Raw genomic sequence first — 26,159 nt, forward strand, 5'->3', positions numbered from 1 at the left:
ACTGGTAATTAACTTTAGTAAAAACAAATAAATATGTCCACATAAATGTCCAAATCATTGTAATTTATTTATGTAATTTTTTTTTCAAACTCAATCAAAATAATGTACAGATGTCTCTATTCTGTTTAGGTTCAGTAAAGAATAGAAACATAAATAAGGTGCTTTGCATGTTCTTGTCTTTTGCTGCTGTTTCTTTTGCTTTTTTGGTTGCTTTTTTGTTTTAGACTTGCTACCTAGTAAGTGTGCTGCTGTGAAAAATGATATTTGTATATTTGTTAATACCATTTTTCACAGAAGCAGACTTGCTAGCTGGGAGGCAGTGAAAAGCAATATTAAACATTCAAATATCACTTTTCACAGCAAATTTATTCAACGCCAGCAAGCTGGGGTACAAAATAAGCCCTGGATGGGGAGGCAGGTAGGGAGGCAGCAGGGGCCAGAGGCAATGGATGGGGAGATGGGGGAGGCAGCAGGGGCCAGCGATTATAAGAGGGGTGTTGAGATCAAGGAGAGTGTCCAAAGCCTGGGATCCGGGCTGAAGCCCCGCAGCCAGGGACCAGATCCTGCCACCCCGTGACCAGAACCTGCCACCACCACCCCAGGGCTGAAGCCAGAAGCCCAAGCCCCACTGGCCCAGGAAGGTGAAGAACTTACCGTCTGCCTGGTCCTCTAGCATTTCTGGCTCCAGAGGGGGGCAGGGCCCAACCCCTGCTGGCGGTCCTGGGGAAGGGGCCATTGCTCCCCCCACCCCAATCACTGCTTAGAAGGCTGTTGCCTCAAGAAAAGCCCCTGGTGGCCGCATTTGAGAAACGCTGGCCTAGAGTGTGGTTAATTTGTATATGACAAATATTACAACAGTGCAACTGGCAAGAGCAATTGGCAAGAGAGCACTTCAGCCACATACAGTCAGTCACCAAGGGTGACTGACTGTATGTTTGTTTTCACTAGAGAAACTGGCAAGCTAACCACTGGTAGAAGCCAATAGGACTGCTCCTGTGAGCATGTGCTCACCACAAAGAATAAGGGTTGCACAGTCTATCCTTTAGTGAGAAAACTGGGGAAATATAGGTCCTGTAAGAATTATTATTAATTATTTTTCAGTTGTGCCCCTAATGTTCTAAAAGCTGTATAGACAGAGGAAGGCACAATCCCTTCACCAAAAAGATCAGTCTAAAAAGACAGACCAACTAAGAGAGAGGAATGAGGGACCAAATGTAAATAAAGTGGTCTGGATCATGTCTACTCATATGTTACTCGATGATAGAAAAAATCTTAAAAAAAATAATTTTTCCATTTTTCCCTCAACTTTGCCGTTTCTAGGGTGACCAGACAGCAAATGTGAAAAATCAGGTTGGAGATGGAGGGTAATAGAAGTCTATATAAGAATTTATTATTTGTACAGCCCTGGACATTGATCAGGACTCTTAGTCACTTCCATAATATAAATATTTAATCATATTTTTATTTGATTCTGTTTATTTTAATTCCATGTATTCTTCTTCTTTTCTTTTTCAGTTGTAGACCTTTGTGCTTTGGATAACCAAGGTTGTCAACATGAGTGTGTAAGTATGGATGACTCCTACTACTGTAGATGCCATCAAGGATTTATTCTAAATCCAGACAGAAGAACTTGCAGAAGTAAGTTGTGATGAATTTTAAGTACTATGATAAATTTGCTCTCCTTATACCTCCTAATTTCCAGTGGTGATTTTCCCACTGCTGTTCCTGAACATGCTGAGGACATTCAGTAGAATGTCAGGGATGGACTAGCTCCTGGAGTCATAGGAAATAAAAGCGGTGGAAGTTTCCTCCTTCTCTGGGGACAAGGAGTTCTTAACATGAGGCCATGCTTCTCCCTAGGTAGCAACATAAAGGCTTCTGATTTTACGTGATCCCTTCGGATTGCCAGAGTTCTTTATTTTGAGTGTCCTCCTTCCTTGTGCAATAGACCTGAAAAACATATTAATTTTATACAACATAATTCTTAAATTTTCTTTGTTTATAAAACAAGTTTAATATTAAATGCAAATGCCCTGTATTAAGGCACTGTTAAGGTTGCATAGCTAAGTATGCCATATTCAGGAAATGTAAAAGAAAAGGCTGAATGTACAACATTAACTCTGCTTCTTTCTATATAAGGATTATGATAAAGAAACTTAATTGCTGTGACTGTGAGTGGGTGCAGCTCTATTAATTTCAGTAGAGTTACACTGCTTATACCAGTGATTAATTTAGCCCATATTTTTAACAGTGTGAACAAATATAGTTTATGAAATAATGCAGTACAATATGAGAGTCTTATACAACCCTAGAAACACATGGGTGTGTAATTACAATTACAGGTTGTCTAAAAGGCTATATCGTAAAGAAACACAATTAGTCAGAGTACAGTTGGTGCCAGTCAATGTAGCTGGCAACTTGCAGGCTCTGGTAGCCTTGGCAGGCACCAGTCAGATGCAGATCTATTAGAATTTTATGTGAAATACATATTTCCATACTTGTGTGTGTATATATCCACATAAGCATGCAGTTTGAAATATTCTCAGTACAGCATAAGTGCCTCCTGTTGCTTGGGCAGCAATCCAGATCCATTGTTCCCCCAAAATTTGTGAAGGATTTTAGAATGTGGGATTTTTTTTTCCAGTTTAAACTGATCAAAGACCTTAAAACATCATAAAAAAGCTTAAAGCAAGTTAAATCTTTACATCAGCTATGGGGATTAACTGATATTAGTTTTAAACTGTTGTATGCATTTAAACAGATCTAAACCTCTGGAGCATTTTAACCTGTTTAAGCTGCTTTAAATACTTTAAATCAGTTTAAAGTGCAAAAAACATTCCCAGAACTACAATCTGAAAAATAAAAACACGTTGGATAGATGTAGTGGGGAAGGAAATACTGAATAAGCAGCAGCAACCAAGCAAGAATGGACTGGAGCCAGGACAGCATTGGTTAAGATCAGTTCAGGATGCCCTTGCTGAATTTAAACATAAATAACTTTAAAACTTACCAAACCACTTCTCTGCAAACTGGACTTCTTTTGTATCTTGCAAACCAAACCCAAGAATAAAGAAAATGGACTGCAAATTGCAATTGGTTTAAAGTCAGAACATTGTTCAGATTAGCCTGGGATTAGACTAAACTGATTCAGAGCAAGGATGTGTCAGAGTTCCCCTGTGTTCTAAATCACACTGGCTTTAGATCATTGTGAACACACAAGGAAAAGCTTCAAAACGACTAAATTTTAAATGTTCAAAGTTTAAAACTCAACATTATTTTCTACAAATTTGGCCTGACAGGTAAGTCTCAGTGAGAGCAGCAAAACTAGTGAAGATTCAACCCATGTTAAGAACAGGACATGTCAAACAGACATTTTTTTGGAGCTTTGATAAGTGCACAACTAGATTAAGATATAAGCACTGTAGCCCGTGCCTAGGGCTCCAACTCCCAGAGTCTTTTGATTACATCAGAATTTTGGCTTTCATTTACAAAAAGAAAAAGAAAATATTAAGCTTCTAGCCTCTTATGGACACAAAGAAAAGCCCGAAACATAAATAAGTGTTACTAAGACAGCTTGAAACAAAAGCACAGAGAGGTGTACACTACTCGTCCATTTGAAAGTTAACTGCAAGATACACTGCTCTGGGGGGTTGCCAACACTAGCCCAAGCAGGTATACCGTGTACAACTTGGCTCCTGGAATACTTATTAGCGGCCTTCCTGCCACCATCGTGGTTGCTGATTCTGCTCCTTCCAAAGGGAAGGGAGCCCCTCTTGTAACCTGTGGGATGCAATGGGACCCCATGCTGCTACCTCTGGGGAGGAGAGGAGCCTCCTGCGTTCTAAGTCTCAATCATATACCAGGGCCCCACTGTGCAAGCCTCTGTACAAACACATATCTCATATGCTCATCTTAATTAATTAGCCTCTTAGAGCTGATATGGTTATTTCCACCTTTTCATGTTCTGTATGTATATATATCTCCTTACTATATGTTCCATTCTATGCATCTGAAGAAGTGGGCTGTAGCCCACAAAAACTTATGCTCAAATAAATTTGTTAGTCTCTAAGATGCCACAAGTACTCCTGTTCTTTTTGCAGATACAAACTAACACAGCTGCTACTCTGAAACCTATACATCTTCATGATATCATCTCACGAGCAACTTAAATGAGGGAACTGCAAAGCAAACAAACCTGAGTTGTTCAGACCCTGACTTTGCAGATAAAGTAATGCTCTGATCTAGTGCAAAGCACTCAAAAGCACACTAATACACTTCTTATAAGTCATATCTAACTTGTATGCAGTAAAATAGTATTACCAGGTAATTTGTTAGAAAACCAAGTGATACATTTTCACTGTGCTCTATGGTTATTTAGCTGCAAAAATACTAACACTCATTTCTGTACATCCTCCCATTGAAAACTTATCCCCAAGGGTTCATTAAAAATATGTATGATATATTATAGTCTGTGTGAAAATGGAACATTCTGTTTTCACAGCTTGAGAAAGTATGGCAACGTGTCAGGAGCATGTCCTGAAAGAGAGATGTTCATTTAAAGAAACTGAGGTAATTGTTTTTAATTTAATTTAATTGTCTGTGTTCCTCATTGCTGTCCATTTTTTTCTTTTTATAGGACCAGATTACTGTGCTTTGCAGACCCATGGCTGTCAACAGGAATGTGTTAATACAAATGATTCCTATTTTTGTCAGTGCCGACACGGGTTTACTCTTAATCCAGATAAGAGAACTTGCAAAAGTAAGTTGTCCTACTGTATGCAATAAAGTTCACCTGCTTTTACTTCTGAAAACCTATATGGCTGAATTTACAGAAAGATCATAGCCTCTTCCATAGTAAAGGCTGAAACAAACCTATTTTAAGGTTGATTTTTAACCTCAGCCCCTTCCTTCACCCCATAACTTGGCCAAAAACTAAACCAAACTCCTTGATATTTCACAGACCAGATTTTACACTACATTACAATTTTTCTGAAGAGTTTGAAGCAATTCTGGGGAGTACTATGGGACATATGATGGCTCAAAACCAGGACATTCATTACTTCTTTGAAATGTTCTTGTAGAGGTTTGTACTCACCCCTGCGGCACCTCCTGCCGGTCTCTCAGGGAATTAGCTCAATTTCCAGCCCAGAGCACCCTCTGCAGGCCAGTGATCCGCCTGTCCTCTGGCCCCCGTGTCCCTCCCAGGACCCCAGTGCCGTGTTTACCTGGGGTGCTGCTCCCTGGCAATAATCTCTTTCTGCCTCAGGGTCTCCCCCTCCCAGGGGAACCCCCACCCACTATCCCCACTTTGCCTCAGTGTATGGCTACTGCCAGTCATCATCTAGCCCCCACGCTCTGGGGCAGACTGCAGTATCAGCCTACTAATCACTGGCAAGGTTGGGTTTGGACCTGCTGCCTTTGTCTATCACTGGGCTGCCCTCTGCAACCCCCAGTACATATTGGCCTTATGCTAGGCCACAGCGTGGGGCTTTCCAGGCTGGAGCTCCCCAGCTTCTCTGCCTTTCCCCAGCCCTGCTCCACTCAGGTACCCTGTGTCTAGCTCCCTGCAGCCAAGCCCTTCTCCCTCTGCACACAGAGGGAGACTGTTTGGGCTCCTGGCTCACAGCATTTTTATACAGGCCAGCTGTGGCCTGATTGAGGCGTGGCCCCAGGGCCGGCGCTACCATTTAGGCAGCCGAGGCAATCGCTTAGGGCGCCAGAATAAATGGTGGGTGCCGTTTTGCCGGAGGGGGCGGCAGGTGGCTCCGATGGAGCTGCCACAGTGATGCCTGCGGAGGGTCCGGTGCTCCACGGCTCCGGCGGAGCTGCCACAGTCGTGCCTGCGGACGGTCAGCTGCTCGCGCAGCTCTGGTGGACCTCCCGCAGGCACGACTGCAGCAGTTCCACTGGAGCCACAGAGCACCAGACCCTCTGCAGGCACCACTGCGGCAGCTCCACGGAGACGCGGGACCAGCGTGCAGGGCGGCGAAATTGCCGTCCGCCTAGGGCGCTCAAACCCCTAGTGCCGGTCCTGCGTGGCCCAGCTGCAGCTGCTTCCCCAATGAGTCCAGCTTTTAGAGCTGCAGCCCTCTCCAAGGCTGCTTTTTAAACCCCTCAGGGCAGGAGCGGGTAACCACCCTGCTACAGTTCTTATTTGGGCTTGTAGTAACACAAGTGGTTTTGGCCTAAATACTTCAATTTATGTTGTAGCCAAGGACAGATGCCTTTGACTAATTTTGGGAAAGTAGGGGATGTATTATTTAGTTATTAAAAGCAGTTTACATTTATATTTTAATCACTACAGAGTTTAAATCGGGGATCTCAACTATTTTCTTTTTGAGGCCCCCCAACATGCTATAAAAACTCCACTGCCCAGCTGTGCCACAATAACTGGTTTTCTGCATATAAAAGCCAGAGCCGGCATTAAGGGATCGCAGCCAGGCAATTGCCTGGGCCCCATGCCACAGGGTGCTCCGTGAAGCTAGATTGTTCAGGCTTCGGCTTCAGCCCCAGGTGACAGGGCTCAGGGCTTCAGCCCCAAGCAGTGGGGCTTCAGCTTACTACCCTGGGCCCCAGAGAGTCTAATGCTGGCCCTGCTTGGCGGCCCCCCGAAACCAGCTTGCGGCCCCCAGGGGCCCTGGCTGAGAACCACTCCTTTCAATCACCATCCCAGTTCCTTACAAAACTTAGAAAACACCCTCCATTGTATTAGCTTCTTAAATGGGGAATGGACCTTGGTATAAAACAGATTTTCTAGGGAGGACGTGGAATCTCCATCACTGGACGTTTTTAAGAGCAGATAGACATATAACTATCATGGATGGTGTGGATAATACTTAAGCCATGTTTACACTACAAAGCTTTCCTGACACAAGTTACGTCAGCATAAAGTCGCAGCACTTAGGTATGCACATGCACAAGTGATATACTATCTCCTTGCGTCGGCACTGCATGTACTCTCCAGGACTACTTGTGTCAATGGGTAGGTATTCCATTGTGCAACCTGCCACCATTCAACACGCTGTCTTTTGAGTAGTTTTGGCAATGCCTGATGGGGCAGAAACGACTCACGTAGGGGTGACTGGGAGCAGGGGTCAACTCCCCGTAATGCACTATTATCCATCCCATAATATATCTTTATCCCATAATTTTTGCACCTATTTTCAATTTCCTGTGAACCTGCATGGGACTTGTCGCTGCCTGGAGTATCCGGCAGAAGCATGAAGATTGCATAGCTCTGCGCTTTTGTCATGAGCACTGCAAACACAGAACCGTTCTCCGGTATTTATAGAGCTGCAAGAAGAGCTGCAGGGAACATGATGGTCAGTTTGCTGTGGGATATAGCGAGAACCAATTCAAGGTTATTGGTGGCATTTACAGAGCAGCAGCAGATGGTGGAGCACCATTTCCGGTGTGAAGGGGGAACCTCTCAAGGCCACATCAGCATCAGCTAAAACGTACAGAGGTACTATTGTCAGTACAATAGAAATGGAAAATGAAACTTCTTATTCAGCACTCCCTCCTTTCATTGCTGCCCTAAAGTGTTAAACAAAATGAGTTTATTGACACTTCTGCTTTGGAGTGCTTGTGCCTGGTGCCATTCTCTGCTCAAGCCATGGTGAGTATGTGCTGCCAGGGGTGAAGGAAACTAGAAGGGAATTGCTCAGTTGCATGAAACTATGAGTATAGGGCACTGGCACTGAATACTGGCACCCTTTTCCACAGATGGTAGTGGTTTTGGCTGATATGTCACTCCTGAGGGTAACAAAGCCACAGACAGCACAACTGTTGCTGGCGTTTTCAAGTCACCTGGATCTGAATGCTGCTAGACTGTGTATTTGAATGATGCCTGCTAAAGTTATCGCCAACTGGTATGCAGGGCCGGCTCCAGGGGTTTTGCCTCCCTAAGCAGCCAAAAAAAAAACAAAACCTAAAAACAAACAAACCTATGATCGCGATCTATGGCAATTCAGCGGGAGGTCCTTCGCTCCAAGCGGAAGTTAGGGACCCTCTGCCGAATTGCCACCAAGTAGCTGGACGTGCCGCCCCCTCTGGAGTGGCCGCCCCAAGCATCTGCTTACTAAACTGGTGCCTGGAGCTGGCCCTGCTGGCATGGGAAAGTGTCCTACCGTGGAGTTAAAAATAAGGCTGCCATCTCTAGAAACCTTGGGAGAGGATTGCAGTGTACCTCCAGGAAAGTTTCATCGAGATCTTTCAGGAGAACTCAAGAGACATCGCTGTGTACATAAACAAACTGCTCCACATGGCCCCCCTCCCCTGCCTAACTCTTGAGGGGAATGAAAAGCAGATAGCAATTCCATCTCTTTGTTGTATCACTACCTACTGTAGTATGAGTGAATTAATGAAAAGTTGATAGCTGTGTCCAGCTAAGTTGGGGATGCTGTCACTCAAATGGGTATTTCATTTACATGCTTAGTCGAGGTTCCTTCCCCTGCATCAGGCTCACCTGTGCTTGACTGCAGGGACTAGCTGGACTGTGGTGGAGTCAAAAAACAGTCCTGGGTTGCAGCACCACTGGACCCCCCCCCCCGACATCACCTGTCCTCCATACTCCGCCTCCTTGCTGTTCACAGCGGGGCAGGGCCGGTGCAAGGATGTTTTGCGCCCTAGGTGAAACTTCCACCTTGCGCCCTCCCCTCCACCCTGAGGCACCCCCCTTGCGGCAGCTCCCTACCCTCTGCCCTGAGGCACCTCCCCCACCCCAGCTCACCCCTGTCCCACCTCCTCCCTGAGCACGCCGTGGCTGCTTCACTTCTCCCGCCTCCCAGGCTTGCGGCACCAATCAGCTTAGGCGCCACAAGCCTGGGAGGCAGGAGAAGTGAAGCAGCCACGGCGTGCTCGGGGAGGAGGCAGGGCAGGGTTGAGCTGGGACAGGGAGTTCCCCTGCGTGCGTGCGCCCCCCCCCCACTTGTTGCAGGCGGCCCTCCCCACGCTCCTCTGCCCCAGCTCCCTCTGCCTAAATGCCAGCAGCAACCAGGGCAGCCGAAGATCCGGCTGCTGCGGTCGCTGCCAAAGAAAATGGCACCCCACCAAATGCCAGTGCCCTAGGCAACCACCTAGGTCGCTTAAATGGTTGCACCGGCCCTGCAGCAGGGGCCTGTGACTCAGGCTCCTCAGAGGTATCCATGATGGTGTGTGGGATGGTGGTGGGGTTTCCACCAAGTCTGGAATGCAGCTCTGTGTAAAAGCAGCAGGTCTGTGGCTTGGCACCAGATCGATTGTTGGCCTTACTGGCTTTCTGATATGCCTGCCACAGTTCCTTGACAAGGCTGGTTTTAGGAAGTGCGGAGCCCAATTCAAATAGTTTTGACGGGGCCCCAGCAGGGATGACTTAAAAACCAAAACATATACATATAAAAAAACACGTGGGGCTTGTACTCACCGGGCGGTGTTCAAAGTCTTCGGCAGCACTTCGGCGTTGGGTCCTTCACTCGCTCCAGGTCTTCGGTGGCACTGAAGGACCTGCTGCTGAAGACCCAAAGTGCCGCCAGGTGAGTAAAAATTAAAAAGGCGCCTCTAGCCAGGGAAGGGATTCTCACTGGGTGCAGGGCCCTCTTAGGCGTGGGGCACGATTCGGGGGAATTGGTGGAATAGGCCTAAAGTCGATCCTGTTTCTTGACTTTCATGGCTCTCGCTGCTGCTGGTCCTTGTCATAGCCCTCTTTCTGCCTCCCCAAAGCAAGCTACTCATCAATGTTGACGTTTCTACAGCTGGTTCAGAGCTGTGCCTGCACAGGCCTTCTCCCCATAGGCCCAGGAGATCCAATATCTCCCGTCTACTCCAGGCAGGAATGTGCATCTGGAGCATGTAGCTGGCATGGTCAGCTGGGCAGTTGCACACAACAAAGAAGAGCAGATAGAAGTGTTCACCAAACTGGACAACCAGGAACAGGCATTTCAAAAATTCACAGGGGTTTTAAAGGAGTCGGGGCTTGTGATATATGTGACCTCTGGGCAGTGGAGTTAACAATTATGACCAGAGCAGTCAGTTTTGGGCATTGTGGGTCAGCTGCTGGAGTACTAGTTAGGGTCAACATAAGTAATGCAGTGTCTACACTTGCGCTGCATTGACCTCCATATATTGACCATGGCTCAATGCTGCTCGGGGAGCTGGTGCTACTATATTTACATAAAGGGGCACTTACATCAGTGGGAGACAAATTTAAGTGTAGACAGATGTGCAGCTAGGTGGACTAATTTTGTAGTGTAAACCAGGCCTCAGTGCAGGAGACAGGACTAGGTGATCTACTGAGGTCCCTTCCAGTCCTACATTTCTATGATTTCTATGATGCAGCTCCTCTGGTATGGGACCCAGCAAGCTTGCATCAAAGCCAATGCATCATGAGAGACTCTTAAGGCACATATAGAACTTACACACAGATGAAGCAGCTAGCTCAGTACCTAAGCACTATGAAAGCCAGGAGCAAGAAGTAGTATTAATATTTCTCTAATTGTAAACTCACATAGATTACAGCTAAGAAAATAGCCTCTTTTGGAACACGATTAAATGTCTTTCATCTTCACAAAAAATGTGTGTTTTGGTATGTGCTTTCATGTACCAGTATCATTTTTAACATCAGTCTGGATTGCTGCTATTTTTATAATCTTATATAGCATTGTGATTATATTCAGGTCTTTACAGGACAGGTGTTCCTTGAGGAACACAGGAGCACAGGGTCTGATCCTGCAAACATTTCCAAGCATAATGTTTATTACCAGGAGTACAATTGTGAATTATGGGATTCTTTCAGTGACTTCAGTGGGCTTTGGATCAGCCCTTCAGTTTGGTAGTATTTTCATTCCCAAACACTTTACTTCATGGTTCACAATAAACAGACTTATAAAATAAAACAATCCATCGACTTCTCTACTTCCTCTTTTCTAAGCCAAACTGTGTGTGTCACTGCTGAGCAGTACCAGGCATTCTTCCTCCCCAAAGTGTTGATGTTGCTTCTGATGGCTGGGGAAAGAAAGAGTATGAGAATCAAAGCAAAGTCTTGCACATTTTTACTAATAGGCCACCAGATCAGCTGCTTCCCACAGTTTTATTAACATGGAAGTTAGTGCCCTTTAAGCAGCATGATGTTTTGTTCAGTAATCAGCATACTTAACTTGTATTCTTTAACCTCTCTCTCCACAGGAATAAACTTCTGTGCTTTGGGTAAACATGGCTGTGAACAGGAATGTGTTAACACAGAAGACTCTTTTGTGTGCAGATGTCGTAGTGGATACACCCTAAACCATGATGGCAAAACGTGCAGAAGTGAGTGTTTCACAAAAAGTGCAGCAATTAGTTCTTGCACTGGGCTGAGTTTTGAAAAGAACAAGGGAACTCTCCAGGGGCCCTTCTGAGATCTTTCAAGCTATGTAAGATGTTGTAACTGTAAAGTCCAACAAAAGCCAGCTCTAGTGAGGTAATGTTGGTAAAATGCCTGCATAGGTCCACCCAGTGGAGAACAAGTGTATCGTCTTATAAACTGTTCCTGTTATAAGAATGTTATTTAGCAGGAGTGCCTGACATATTTTGAAGTTAAGGTGACCAGATAGCAAGTGTAAAAAATCTGGACAGAGGATGGGGGGTAGTAGGCACCTATGTAAGAAAAAGCCCCAAATATCTGGACTGTCCCTATAAAATTGGGACATCTGGTCACCCTATTTGAAGTGCTTGTTAAAAATACATCCAATTTTAACAGATATTTAGAAAGTTACACACCTAATGCTAAGGTTTTTTACCTCAAATGCTCGTTTATTTTTATTTCTTCTGAAGTCTGTCTGATATAAATACATCCCTTGCTATATGATAATTAGAATACTGCTAAAGGAATGATGTTCTACCAAAAATCATGCCAACCCTGTATATTTGCAATCACTCAGTTGTGAAAAGATATTGTTTTCCCCAGAACCATTTTGCATATTTAAAGAAGCACTTTGCAAATGCAGAGAGCTGCAATTTTTCTTGATGTACTTATGCCATTTGGAAAAAAGTACCCAAAGACTTGTATAATTAAGAAAATTATTATCTTCAGTGATCAAAATAAACTGTTGATGGATTCTGCAGCATACAAGAAAACTTTGATATAAGTAATATAAGTAAATTATACAACTTGGTTTGATTTTCAGATGGGCAGGTACTTGGCTCTTTCTGAAAATTAGGCCCCTTTAAGGTGTCACAAATAGGGCACTCCACAATTGAGGCAACCCAGTTTACTGGTTGCGTTTGAAAATCTTGGCCCTTTTCTCTTTTTTAGCATTACAGTTTTTATTTTTGCAGATTTAGGTATCAAAACATGCTGACCTAAATTTATAGTTACTGTAGTTCCAGAAGCCTGGTGATGGGCAGATTTGTGATTACTTTGTTATTTGAAAGAACATAAGGAAAGATTTAGTGTGAGAAGCTGAACGTTTAGATTTTAAAAGTGATATTAATAATACATATTACAATGGGCATCTCTTATTTGTAACAGATGATGGTGATCTGAGAATGTAATTTGCCAAATAAGATAGGGGTTTGTTTATTTTAATTGTTTCACATTTCTCTTGTACAACGACCCCAAAGCACAGCTCCACTTATGATGATGTAAACTTATGGAAAAAAGGAGAATGTGCCAACTGGAATTTATTGTAATTAGTAAAAATTTCAATCTTGGCTTCACTTGTTCAGGCCAACAGTATTCGTAACTATGTCTGATGTTAAATTGGGACAGATTCCTGTATATATATTTTATATGATTTTAAAAAAACAATCTTGCACAATATTATTAGGTTTAGCAAATGGATATAGATATGACTGTGATAATCCAGTAAATTTTTGCATCAGCAGAATTGAGACATAATAGACAACATTTATATTGGGTAACACTGACTTCAGTCAAGTTGAGCTAGGGTGAATTTCACCCTTGTGACTAAGAATAGTGAAGAATGTCCACTATAAAATGTTAAGGGGGAAGCTTGCTATAAAAATCTTTGAAGATTTTTTCTTGCTAAAAAGTGCTTTGCTCTGTACTTTTACAAAATCAGCAAAGTTACACTGCACATTCACACAAGCACATATCTTGCTTTATGAACTATCGACCATACCTCTCAATTGTCCCTTGTTAGGAGATACAGTGCAAACTTTAAACTCAATTCACACATATATTTGGTTTTTATAGAGACCATTTCCATCACAAATACAGAATCAATAAAATGCAAAGCGGTTACATTAAGTCCCCTACACTCTCAGTTTTTAACTGTCCCATATTTTGGCTTTAGCAGATAGAACCTAGCAGCAAAAGAATATTTTTAAATTACCATATCTGTCAGTTTAAACAGAATTTTCTCATAATCCTCTAATTGTTGTGGAATAAGTTGAAACTCATAAATGATTAACACTCATATTTATTGTCTGAGAAAAACATGTAGTGAACAAAGAAAAGATTTGTGTGTGTGGAAAAGAGAGCATGGCCTTGTGGTTAAGGATTCCTGGGTTCTCTGTTCCCGACTCTGTTGCAGATTCCCTTTGTGATTATGGAGAAGTCATAATCTTTCCATGCCTTACATTCATTGTCTGTAACATAGGAATAATAAATACTTACCTCACTGAGCTGTTAAAAGGATAAGTTAACTCATGTTTCTCAAATGGATCCTTAAATGGGTTAGCTATATAAGTGCAAACGTTTATGGGTTGTTTTTTCTTGATAATCGTATGTACAAAGATTCTCTAGCGCTTAATACCATGTCATGGTTTTGGTCTTTAACTCTCTAATATGTTTTCTTAATTCCTAACATAAACCATTAGGAGTGGATCACTGTGCTGAGAACAACCATGGCTGTGAGCAACTGTGCCTAAACACCGGTGACTCATATGTCTGTCAGTGTTCTGAAGGATTCATCATTAATGAAGACCTAAAAACCTGCACACGTAAGTTTCTTGATAATTTCTTTGATGAGAATTAAAGCCGAGGGAAGCAAATAAACAATAGGAACATAAAACTGATACACTGCATCAGACCCAAGGTCTGTGTAGTCCAGTATTCCGTCTCTGACAGTGGCCAGTACCAGATGCTTCAGAGAAAGATGTGAGAACCCTGCAGTAAACAGATGTGGGGTAATCTGTCCCCCACATTAGGTCTCATCCTGGTCTATAATAGTTAGAGATTGACATAAGCTCTAAAACATGAGGCTTGATATCCACTCCAAAAAAATTTTATTATCATTAATTGTGACAACTCTGGATAATTTGACTCTTGTTATGTTCTTGCTCTCAATGACTGCCAGTGGCAGAGAGTTCCACAGTTTCAGTTACTTATCGAATGAAAAAGTATTTCCTTTTATTAATGTCCCCTTGTTCTTGTGTTATGAGATACGGAGAACAGAAGCGCATGATCTATCTTCTCTATACACCACATATTTTATATACTTTAATCTTGTTCCCTCTTATTCGTCTCCTTTCTAAGGTGACAGTCCCAATCTTTTCAATGCCTGTTCATCTGAGAGTTTTTCTAGGCCTTTGATCTTTCTTGTTGCCCCTTTCTGAATCTCCGTTAGCTCTGCAATAGCCTTTTTGAGATGGCATGACCAGTACTGCACACAGTATTCCAGATGATGCCACACAATTAATTTATATAGTAGCATTACAATAGTCTCCATATTATTCACCATCTTATTTGCCCTTCACTCAGGATCTCTGGTTGTCTGTTCTCTCCTGCTGGCAGGGAGGAAGATGTTACTGGGCATTCTTGTCCTGTCCTCTTCGCTGTTGAAGAGGTGGGTTTTGGTGAGTGATCTATTGTAGATATTATTTGGAAGCCAGCCAGCTCATTGGCCCTTTTCACAAATTTTGTGCTGCTGTTTTCATCATCTTCTACTCCTCTTGTGTGTGTGGACACAGGTATAAATCAGTGGACCCTTTGCTCTGGAAGCCCTGCATGTGGTGTGATAAAGTTCCTCCTCTACCTTGGTGGGTCCTGCGCTTATTGGCGGATTTTGCTAGCCTCAGAGGTCTTCCTGTGTTGGATCAGGAGTTGGGAGGTTTTAGGGGGAACCCGGGTCCGCCCTCTACCCCGGGTTCCAGCCCAGGGCCCTGTGGACTGCAGCTGTCTAGAGTGCCTTCTGGAACAGCTACAGAACAGCTACAACTCTCTGAGCTACATCCCCATGACCTCCGCCCACCAACTTCTTTGTCTTCACCACAGGATCTTCCTCCTGATGTCTCTTAACGCTTGTACTCCTCAGTCCTCTAGCAGCACGTCCTCTCACTCCCAGCTCCTTACATACACCTCACTAACCGGAGTGCAAGTCTTTTTATACCAGGTGTACTGATTAGGCTTAATTAATTCTAGTAACTTCTCAATTGGCTACAGGTGTCCTAATTAGCCTGCCTGCCTTAATTATTTCTAGAAAGTTCCTGAGTGTTCTGGAATAGTCCCTGTTATCATACCCAGGGAAAAGGGACCTGCTTAATCTGGAGCTAATATATCTACCTTCGACCACTCTCTTCTAGCCATCTGGCCTGACCCTGTCACAGTGGATGAACACATTATGTTAACTGACTTTCTTCTTTATTCAGGAACTTAAAGTCCTCGGTAGAGATGTCACTAATGCAGCCTTCATAGGAGCCCCCAATACATCAGAAATTAAACTTGCCCTAACAACGTTTCTATTCTTAATATAGCTAATGAGAGTTAAGACTCACTCCAGTTTAATAGAGTTAGTAGGGTAAATTGCCCGCTCTAGGGTAAAAATCTGCAGAAAGGGCCAATGAGAAAGGAAAACTCAGTGAATTTTGCCTTGCTGACTCTTCCTGGAATTATCCCCACTTGTCAGAGAGGTTTGGCAGGTCTCGCCAACGATTTTGGCAGCCACCCTACCTGCCTTTCCTCCCTCCCCAGCTCCCCAAGCCGTTGATTGCATGGACAACTCCTGAATCTGCTGCTTTCCCTGCCATTGGGCAACGAAGTTTCAGCAAGAGTCAAACTGCCATTGGCAAGATCCCCCTGCAACCGCACAGCTGCAGTCACAGAGAGGATCATGGGGAAGTTAATGCAAATCAGAGGGTGGAAACATATTTGCTCCACTCTCTCTCCTGCCCCCTGAAGTCCACAAAGATCCATCAATCCACCCCTCCAGAGGAGGGGTAACTAATGCTACCAGAACAGAACTCCTGCCTTCTGTGCAGAAAGGGGAGAGGGAAGGCTCCGCTGCTTCTAGCGGAACCAATAGATATAGGGAAGCAGCTGAGTTGCTGTTTTAAGAGTTGTATCAACTTTCCAATGGAAAGTCCTGTTTCCTTGGTGGTAGAAAAGATGTTTTTAAACTCTGGTGATTTAGTTTCCTCCAGGTATTACTTGGATTCCCATCAGAAGCATTAAAGCTAAACAGTGACTCCTGGATTCCTCTGGGCACCGAATCTGATCCCTTGAGTATTTCCTCTACTTGCCAATTTACCCCTCTCTGCACATCTATTTGGGAACAGACTTTGTTCTGCTCCTGAGCTCCAGCCGACCCTGTTAAAATCACATGGGCAATCTTTTTATATTATCAGAAGAGATTTTGGGGTCTTTCAGATAACTGTTAAATAAGCAGCTGAATAGATGTGTTTAATGTATATCATTTCTGAATCAAGAGACTGATGTCATATTTACTAGGAACACCCTAGTGATAAACTGGCTTCTGCTCTGACATCTAGCAACAATAGTAAATGGAACTCCATATGCAGCAGAGCTCACACACAGCTGAACAGAATGCTGAGTATGGAACTCTCAGAGAGCACTAGGTCTCATGTTAAAGAAAAGAAAATCTGCAGGAAAGTCAAGACAACAAATGTAACTGAATTAAAATGATTTGTGTCAATTATTGTTCAGCATCAAAGCTCACATGATCTAATCCAGAATCCACTGAAGTCAATGAGATCAGGTACACTAAGAGTTCTGGGACTCACCCACCTGCTTTCACTTCGAGTATGTATGCAGAATCATCAATGAAAGGTGAATGTTTAGAAGAAAACCTCTGTTGTTCAAATACCTTGTGGTTGTAACTGTGTCTTATATGACATCATTAGCAAAATATCTTTATAGTTTATTCAAAAAGTATTGCAGTATCTGGACTCTTTTCTGAGCTATTGCAAACAGAAAGATAGCTTTTCTCATCTCTGCCCAGAGGGACCACTCTAAATCCTACCTAAAAACTCCTTTTTTGTTTCTTAAAGGTATATTTATTTTTGATAAAGAACTGAATTATTGTTCAAACAATACAGTATTTGCTTGTTCATACACCATGCAGCTGTGTTAAAGATGACCAGCTGCTAATTCATGAATTTTAAACGTCTTTTTATACCTCCAATCATTTGCAGGAGTGGACTATTGTGCACTGACTGACCCTGGTTGTGAACATTTGTGTGTAAACAGTGAAAAATCTTATACTTGTCAGTGCTTTGAAGGATATGAGCTTCGTGATGATGGGAAAACTTGTAAACGTAAGTTTTTATCAGACCAAGTGACATTATACCATATCTTTTGTTGCCTGCATCTATACAGTATAAAATCAGTATGTGCAATGTAAATGAGTAGCTCTGAAGCTGGAGTCTGGGACTGAAACTGGGAACCAAAGGTACATTAGTACAGAATTGTATTTTACAACAGGGAACAGTAATTTTCTCCACAAATTGGGTTAAAAAGATTAAAATTTCTGTGGCCTCTCTCTTTGTACTGCAACCAAGGAGCTCACAATATGAATGGTGTTTCCATTTCTTTGCCCTGCTTGTGTGACAAGGAATGTTAAAAAGGGATTGCATAATTTGGGCAAGACTGTAATGAAATGAAATCTGAAAAAATCATTGCAAATTTTTCTTCAGTATTACAGCCCTCTCTACTGCTCAGTCACTGAATCTTACTTCTTTAAAAGCCACCTAGATATAATGTGTATAGTAATGTAATTAATTGTATTCCCATTTGTTTGAGATCTAATCCATTAAACTGATTCACATCTGATGTTAAAAAGCATGTTATTAGGAAAGCTTTTAAAAGACTCAGATACTACAGTAGTGGTGGGCAATCTGTGGCCCGCAGCCCATCAGGGTAATCCGCTGGTGGGCCGCCAGGCTTTTTGTTTACATTTGTATGGCCACCCGCAGCTCCCAGTGGCCACGGCTTGCCGTTCCTGGCCAATGGGAGCTGTGAGAAGCGGTGGCCAGGTGAACCGCGGTCACTGGGAGCTGTGGGCAGCCATGCAAATATAAACAAACGGTCTGGTGGCCTGCCAGCGGATTACCCTGACGGGCTGATGGGCTGCAGGTTGCCCACTACTGTACTACAGTGATAAATTAAATTGATAATATTATTGACTGTTTGTATTAAACCACAATCAGAATTGGAAACCCATTGTGCTAAACTATGCAAACATATAGAAAGACATGCTCCCTTCCCTAAAGTATATACAACCTGAGGCCTTGATCCTGCAAGAAGTTATGTGCAAGTAGACTCCTGTAGTGGCATTGTGCTCTGTGATGGGGTGTTCACTCCACACTTGCCCTGAAAGGGTTAATGTAGGCCAAGGTGAGGAGGGGGGCCAATTAAACAGACAGGCTACAGCTGAATAATCCCCTGATGGAATGAGGAGGAAGGAGCTAGGTGGGGTTTATAAAGACAGAAAGCTGATAGCAGAGGAGGCTGTGGGGAAGTAGTCTGCAGTCATTCCCTGGGAGAAGGGAGGTGTGTTTGGGGTAACAATGGCAAGCAGCCTACAGTTACTCACTGGGAGAAGGGATTTTTGGCTGGAAAACCCAGAGAGGAGGGAGAGCCAGAAAGGACAGGAAAGGCTTAGGAGAAGCAGCAAGGAATAGTGCAGACCTTGGTTGCTGATGAGAGGATCCCTGAACTGGATGCCAGCCATTGGGGAAGTGGCACATACCAGACAGTGGAGCACGGACTGCCTGAGACAGTTTGCCCTGAAAGACTTTGATATCTGCAAGGGGAAGAGCACAGTGAGCTGGCCAGAGGGCCAAGTCACAAAGTGGAAGCTGTAGCTCCTGGACAGAGCAGCAATGGAACGTGCAATAAGCTACCAGAGGCATGCACAGCCACTGGAAGGCGCTAATCCCCAGAATGGCCAGGAGGAAGTGCCCTAATGGTGAGTGGATCCTGTGACAAGCTCTGTGCAGGACTGGGGCTTAATTTAAAACAAGCTGGAACAGGGAGTGTAACAAAGAGAGAGAAAAGGGGGAAGGAAAATGAGCATGACAAAGATATTTAGTACATGATTGTATAGCTTTTAATTTTTGTTTTGTTTTAAATACAATATAAGGCATAGCTGAAATTAAATGCAATATCAGTAGTCCTCAGCGCCATCTGCCTACCCATTATCAGCTGATGATTTCCTGTGGGCATCACAGCACATAATACAATAGATCATTTACACCAGCCTTAAACACCACATAAACTGAGTTTTTGTAATCCTATTTTATTACAAAAAAGGCAAATATCTATTTAACCACAGAGGGAAAAAGCCTGAGTGTTCTGGGTTTCAGCAGGTATTTTTGCTTGACGATAATAAGATGATGATAAATATCTTGTTTTCCAGAGGAAAAGCTGGATTGAAATGTAAATAACTTGACAGTTCAAGCAGCAAAGAATCCTGTGGCACCTTATAGACTAACAGACGTTTTGGAGCATGAGCTTTCGTGGGTGAATACCCACTTCCTCAGATGCATGTCATGACATGCATCTGAGGAAGTGGGTATTCACCCACGAAAGCTCATGCTCCAAAACGTCTGTTAGTCTATAAGGTGCCACAGGATTCTTTGCTGCTTTTACAGATCCAGACTAACACGGCTACCCTCTGATACCTGACAGTTCAAAATCTTCTTACTCCTTAGAGGCCAGTGACCCAGGGCCAGATTTTTTTAAAGGTATTTAGGTGCTCACATAGGCACCTAGTGGGATTTTCAAAAGCACTACACCTAGCTCCTCAGTGGCATTTAGGCACCTAGCTCCCCTTGATTTCAGTGAGAGTTTGACACCTAGGTACTTTTGAAAATCCCACTAGGGGCCTACCTGCATCTAGGCACCTAAACAACTTTGAAAATCTAGCCCCTAATTACTGTGCTTTCTGATTTTTTCCCCTTAATAAAGAGACCACGGATTACGAGGAGGAGGAAGATGAGCTTGCTTGTTAAAAACAAAAGATGAAAGAGTCAGAGGTTGTTGGAAATGCATTGCTGGATTCCACTGCACAAACACGTGAAAGATTATGAGCTGCAGGGCTCTTTCACCTTTTAACCTTTGCATTTATAAAAATTTTAACTAGCAAAATTTCTTTTCTGTCTAAATTATTCTCAGGTAAAAATGTCTGCAAATCAGTCAACCATGGTTGCGAACATGTTTGCGTTAATAGTGACAATTCATACATCTGCAAGTGCCGTGAGGGATTTGCACTGCGGGAAGATGGGAAAACATGCAGAAGTAAGTAACCTGATTTTTGCCATACATTTGTGCCATACATGTGTGCAGCAGGCAAAGAAGAAAGAACTTCATTGCGCTTTTACTGAAAGAATGCCCCTAGTAAACTGTAATAAATATCTAAACTATCCTCAGATAAAGACTTCTGCAAATCAGTTGACCATGGTTGTGAACATGTTTGTGTTAATATGGACAATTCCTACATCTGCAAGTGCCATAAGGGATTTGTACTACGAGAGGATGGGAAAACGTGCAGAAGTAAGTAGTCTGAGCTCTAATGGAAGATTATCCTTGTAATGTTTGTATTTGTAGAAGTGTTTTAACTGGCAGACTCTCTCAACTATTCTCAGATAAGGATGTCTGCAAATCATTTGACCATGGCTGTGAACATATTTGTGTTAATAATGACAATTCCTACATCTGTAAGTGCCAGGAGGGATTTGTACTGAGAGAGGATGGGAAAACATGCAGAAGTAAGTAATCTGATATTTACTGGCAGATTGTCCTTGTAATCTCATTTATAAAAGCATTTTAACTAGCAACTCTCTCTCTCAGATAAAGACTTCTGCAAAACAGTTGATCATGGCTGTGAACATATTTGTGTTAATAATGACAATTCCTACATCTGTAAGTGCCAGGAGGGATTTGTACTGAGAGAGGATGGGAAAACATGCAGAAGTAAGTAGATTGATCTTTACTGTAGATTTGTTTCTTCAGCAGACAAAAAGAGAAGGAACTTCATTGCTCTGTTTCTGGAAGATCGTCCTTGTAATTTTTGCATTTATAAATATGTTTTAACTAGCAAACTATATTAAATATTTTAACTATTCCCAGATAAGAACGTCTGCAAATCAGTCAACCATGGTTGTGAACATGTTTGTGTAAATAATGGTAATTCATACACCTGTCAGTGCCATGAGGGATTTGTGCTAAGAGAGGATGGGAAAACTTGCAGAAGTAAGTAGCTTGATCTTCGTAATACATTTATGTCTACGGAGGACAAAAAAAGAAGGAATTTCATTGCTTTCTTACCTGAGAAATATCTGTCTAATCTTTTATAAATGCAAAGTAGTTCTAACCAGCCACTCTCAACTATTCTCAGATAAAGACCTCTGTAAGACAATTGACCATGACTGTGAACATGTTTGTGTTAATGATGACATTTCATACACCTGCCAGTGCCATGAGGGATTCATACTAAGAAAAGATGGGAAAACATGCAGAAGTAAGTAGCCTGATATTTACTGTACACTTCATGCTAATATCACTATATGAGAGAATGAAAATCTTAAGTGCCCTTTCCTTGGAAGAATGTCCTTGGATCTTTTGCATTTATAAAATATTAAATATGTAATCTATTCCCAGGTAAGGATGTCTGCAAATCACTTGACCCTGGCTGTGAACATATTTGTGTTAATACTGACAGTTCGTACGTCTGCAAGTGCCATGAGGGATTTGTACTGAGAGAGGATGGGAAAACATGTAGAAGTAAGTAATCTGATATTTACTGGCAGATTGTCCTTGTAATCTCATTTATAAAAGCATTTTAACTAGCAACTCTCTCTCTCAGATAAAGACCTCTGCAAAACAGTTGATCATGGCTGTGAACATATTTGCGTTAATAATGACCATTCCTACGTCTGCAAGTGCCATGAGGGATTTGTACTACAAGAAGACGGGAAAATGTGCAGAAGTAAGTAACCTGATCCTTACTGTACATTTCATTCATTGAGCAACTGCTTGTTTGATTTTAAAATGAACTGATCCAGCATCCCTTCAAATTTTATATGATTTTTGATGTTGAACCACTTAACCTGAAGATTTTGGAAGCAAAAGCTATTAAGAAAGTAAGAATGATTGTCCTTGTAAGCCAGTGAGTATAGCAATCATTCTTTCCAAACCTCAGGAAAAGAGCCAAAAGTAAAAATCAAGTTGCCAAGGAACTTGCACTTTAATTAGGTTCATGTACCATAGGGTTGCATTTCCTGATTTAAAAGAACATCGGGCTTAACTTTCGTGTCTTCTAACATGAAAAGGCTTGACCATTGTCCCATTTATCAATGTTTTCCTAAACTAGATTGTTAGGTGTTTGGCACAGAAACTCCGCCCCCAGCCCCTTCCCTTCCGCCATTTCATGAATGACCATGTACATTTCTACTACTATATAAAGTCCTAGGAACCTCTGCAGTGTTCAGCCCATCAAAGCTGCATGACCCAGCCTGGCTCCACTACAAGGGATGTCCGTTCTAATTTTAGGTTGGGAGACCTACTCCCCAAAGGACAATAAAATGCTCATGGACTTGCCCAAACCTTCTCACTGCCTAGTACCATGGGTCATGGATTAGTCCCTGCTTGGGCTGCAGAACTTAATGAAGGAGAAGCAGGATTAGTGGAGTTTGGTTTGAGGGAATGGCGAACTCTGCGAAACCTCAGGACAGCCAAGTAGGGTGACCAGATGTCCCAATTTTATAGGGAGAGTACCGATTTTGGGGTCTTTTTCTCACATAAGCGCCTATTCCCCCCCCCCCCACACACACACACACCTCCTGTCTCGATTTTTGATGCTTGCTATCTGGTCAGCCTACAGCCAAGGATCCCCATTCCTCAGTTCTTTCATGCACCAGGATGATGATCACCTTCAGGATGCAGTGTGCAATCAACCTAAACAGTGGTAAGAAAGTTACAGACCCTTTCCTGTAATGTGAGTAGGGCCCCAAATAGGGGTCTGTGACAAAAAATAGACACTTTTTAGAAGTCTCCTATAAAGCATAGGCAAGTAGCCTTGCTGACCTCTGTCAATGGAAGAATGCTGCAAAATATACAAAAGACCTCTTGGCTCTTTCCTACAGATATGTTAGGCTGCAATAATCAATTACTGTCTAAACATATATGGATGTTGGCTTTTAAGTTTTATTTACATGGAAATAATAATAAATATTTTAAATTGCTTAGAGAAAAGGAACAGAACAGTGGCATCTGGAATGTAAACATAGCTATATCACAGTATGTATTTGTATTTTGAGAAACTAAGCCAAGTTGCAGACAGGATTTATTACTAGTTGATATTAACATATTAGTTTAAGTTTGTGATTGTTACTATGATAAGCATAGCTAACTGGGCACATGGTCAACTGACCAGGACTTAGTGCTTTAGTACACTGTATAAACCTTTTCTTTAGAATACCAGCAAAAGAGAGAGAAAAATCTCCATCTAATTTGAATATTGTCTATCATGAATTATAACTAGGAAAGTACACACTGATCTTGACACCAGTAAAAGTTATAAATCAAAGTTAATTTGGGGTGGTCAGAAGACACACTGAAAGTCCCAAAGAAATAAAGGTGCAAATCCTCCAGTCCCTGCTCAGTCACATTTCCCTTAGAAGTTAGTGAGAATTTTGACTAAGTGAATACAGGATTTGGCCTAATGTTAACTAAACAAAGGTGTTCTTTTCTCTGTCCATGGTTATAGCAGTGATGAGGTTGGAGCTAGCAACATTTGATGTATCTTAAAGTTCCTTCAGTGTTTCTGCCCTAATCAAGCAATTAGGGAGAAAAACGTAAAGTTTCAGATGAGAGGGGATGATAAAAAAGAAAACATAAATATATTTTGTTTTTAGTAAGATTTGCACCACAGAGGAAAACTTCCAAATAAGGTCAAATGTTTGGTGGTCATTCATTTCTTACAAACTGACAAATACATATCTGAATGCAGCACAATTAATACATTCATATCAAGGCTTTCGTTAGCACTGGTCAGAGGAATCTTTCTAAACACCTATCTAAATACATTAATAAATTTAACATCACAACACACCTAAGGAACTGAGGCACAGAGAGATTAAAGGCTCAATCCTGTGAAGTTCTGAACACTGCTTCTGATCCAACCAAACCACTTAACACATGAATACTCCCACATGTGCAACTTTAAGCACACAAAGCCAATAGGACTATCCGTGCTCCTCAGACTAGATGATCACAATGATCCTTTCTGGTCTTGGAATCTATTATTCTAAGTGTTTTGCTGGATTGGAGTCAAAATTTTCAATACCTTGCAGGATGAAGCTCCTAAGTGTCTTGCTTAAGGACACAGAGGAAGTCTGTGGCAGAGGGGCTTTCTACACCTATACAACAGGTAAACCCATCAGGTACAAGCCTTGCTGGAGATACAGTAGCATCACTATCCATGCTCTGCCTCCTCTAGGCCCACTGGTTCACTCCCAGCAGGATTAATCCACCTCATATTCCTCAATGCCTTTGGCTAAAATTATGGCTACCTCCGTGTGTGCAGGCTACTGTGAAATGTGCCACCTTCTCCTCCCCACCTTTAGTCCACCCCAGAACACCTATCATCATACTGTGGCCCTTACTCTTCAAAGTGAGATATTATTGCTTACTAAATTCTTCAGAACTGTAGCTGCCCTTGAACTGGACTAGTCATAAGGGAACATTTCTTAAAGAAAGTAAGTTGTTTCATCCATATGTACCACCTGTTAGCATAGTACATGCTGTTAGCACTTGAAATTAGGTCAAGTGATAAATATAATTGGTGAAGGGAGAATTTTTATTTTAAAAGACAGTAGGCAAAGACAGATCTGACCCACCTCATGGAACCAGCTTGCAGCATTGTCCTTCAGAAGTATAAACTGTTTCTTGGTGTCTGAAATTTGCTTTCTGATTCCACTTCTGTCTCTCTGTACTCTGATTGCTTTAAGATTAGAGATAGACAATGTTAATTTAAAAAAAAAAACGCAGACTGAGACCTCATCTGTGCAGTCCATTCCATTTTTTTAACATTTGAATCAAAACATAGGCCTGGTCTACACTACGCGTTTAAACCGATTTTAGCAGCGTTAAACCAATTTAACGCTGTACCCGTCCACACTACGAGGCCCTTTATATCAATATAAAGGGCTCTTTAAATCGGTTTCTGTATTCCTCCTCAACGAGAGGAGTAGCGGTAAAATCGGTATTACCATATTGGATATGGGTTAGTGTGGCCGCAAATCAATGGTATTGGCCTCCGGGCGGTATCCCACAATGCACCACTGTGACCACTCTGGACAGCAATCTCAGCTCGGATGCAGTGGCCAGGCAAACAGGAAAAGCCCCGTGAAATTTTGATTTTCATTTCCTGTTTGCCCAGCCTGGAGCTCTGATCAGCGCGGGTGGCAATGCAGTCCCAAATCCAAAAAGAGCTCCAGCATGGACCGTACGGGAGATAGTGGATCTGACCACTGTATGGGGAGACAAATCTGTTCCATCAGAGCTCTGTTACAGAAAATGAAATGCCAAAGCGTTTGAAAAAAAAAATCTACAGGCTACACAGTGCTGCGTGACAAGCATAACGGGAAGCCAGAGACTCAAACGGACGCTCATGGAGGGAGGGCGGGGGTACTGAGGACTCCAGCTATCCCACAGTCCACAGCAGTCTCCGAAAAGTATTTGCATTCTTGGCTGAGCTCCCAGTGCTTGTATGTTCAAACACATTGTCCTGTGTGGTTTAGGGAATAGCTAGTCAATTTACTCCCTCCCCCAACCCACATGAAAGAAAAGGGAAAGAAATCATTTCTTGACTTCTTTCAATGTCACCCTATGTCTACTGAATGCTGCTGGTAGACGCGATGCTGCAGCAGTGAAGAGCAGTATCTGCTCCTCTCCCCTCCGTGGTGGCAGACGGTGCAGTAGGACTGGTAACCGTCCTTCT

At 42.6% G+C, this 26,159-nt stretch overlaps 1 protein-coding gene across 9 annotated transcripts in view; it reads left to right on the plus strand.

Annotated features, from left to right (window-relative positions):
- Positions 1 to 26,159, plus strand: part of MATN2 (matrilin 2) — a 114,868-nt gene that overhangs the window by 68,846 nt on the left and 19,863 nt on the right. For 3 of the 9 annotated variants that reach the window (XM_030553534.1, XM_030553533.1, XM_030553535.1), the window contains exons 6-18: positions 1,516 to 1,638; positions 4,637 to 4,759; positions 11,161 to 11,283; positions 13,798 to 13,920; positions 17,350 to 17,472; positions 20,333 to 20,455; positions 20,588 to 20,710; positions 20,803 to 20,925; positions 21,008 to 21,130; positions 21,287 to 21,409; positions 21,555 to 21,677; positions 21,818 to 21,940; positions 22,023 to 22,145. In XM_030553534.1, coding sequence (XP_030409394.1) covers positions 1,516 to 1,638; positions 4,637 to 4,759; positions 11,161 to 11,283; positions 13,798 to 13,920; positions 17,350 to 17,472; positions 20,333 to 20,455; positions 20,588 to 20,710; positions 20,803 to 20,925; positions 21,008 to 21,130; positions 21,287 to 21,409; positions 21,555 to 21,677; positions 21,818 to 21,940; positions 22,023 to 22,145 — 1,599 coding nt within the window. The remainder of the gene's footprint in view (positions 1 to 1,515; positions 1,639 to 4,636; positions 4,760 to 11,160; positions 11,284 to 13,797; positions 13,921 to 17,349; positions 17,473 to 20,332; positions 20,456 to 20,587; positions 20,711 to 20,802; positions 20,926 to 21,007; positions 21,131 to 21,286; positions 21,410 to 21,554; positions 21,678 to 21,817; positions 21,941 to 22,022; positions 22,146 to 26,159) is intronic. The other 6 variants (XM_030553536.1, XM_030553538.1, XM_030553539.1 and 3 more) reach the window with 5 other exon arrangements.

Source organism: Gopherus evgoodei, chromosome 2, assembly GCF_007399415.2.
Source record: "Gopherus evgoodei ecotype Sinaloan lineage chromosome 2, rGopEvg1_v1.p, whole genome shotgun sequence".
Classification (NCBI taxonomy): domain Eukaryota; kingdom Metazoa; phylum Chordata; order Testudines; family Testudinidae; genus Gopherus; species Gopherus evgoodei.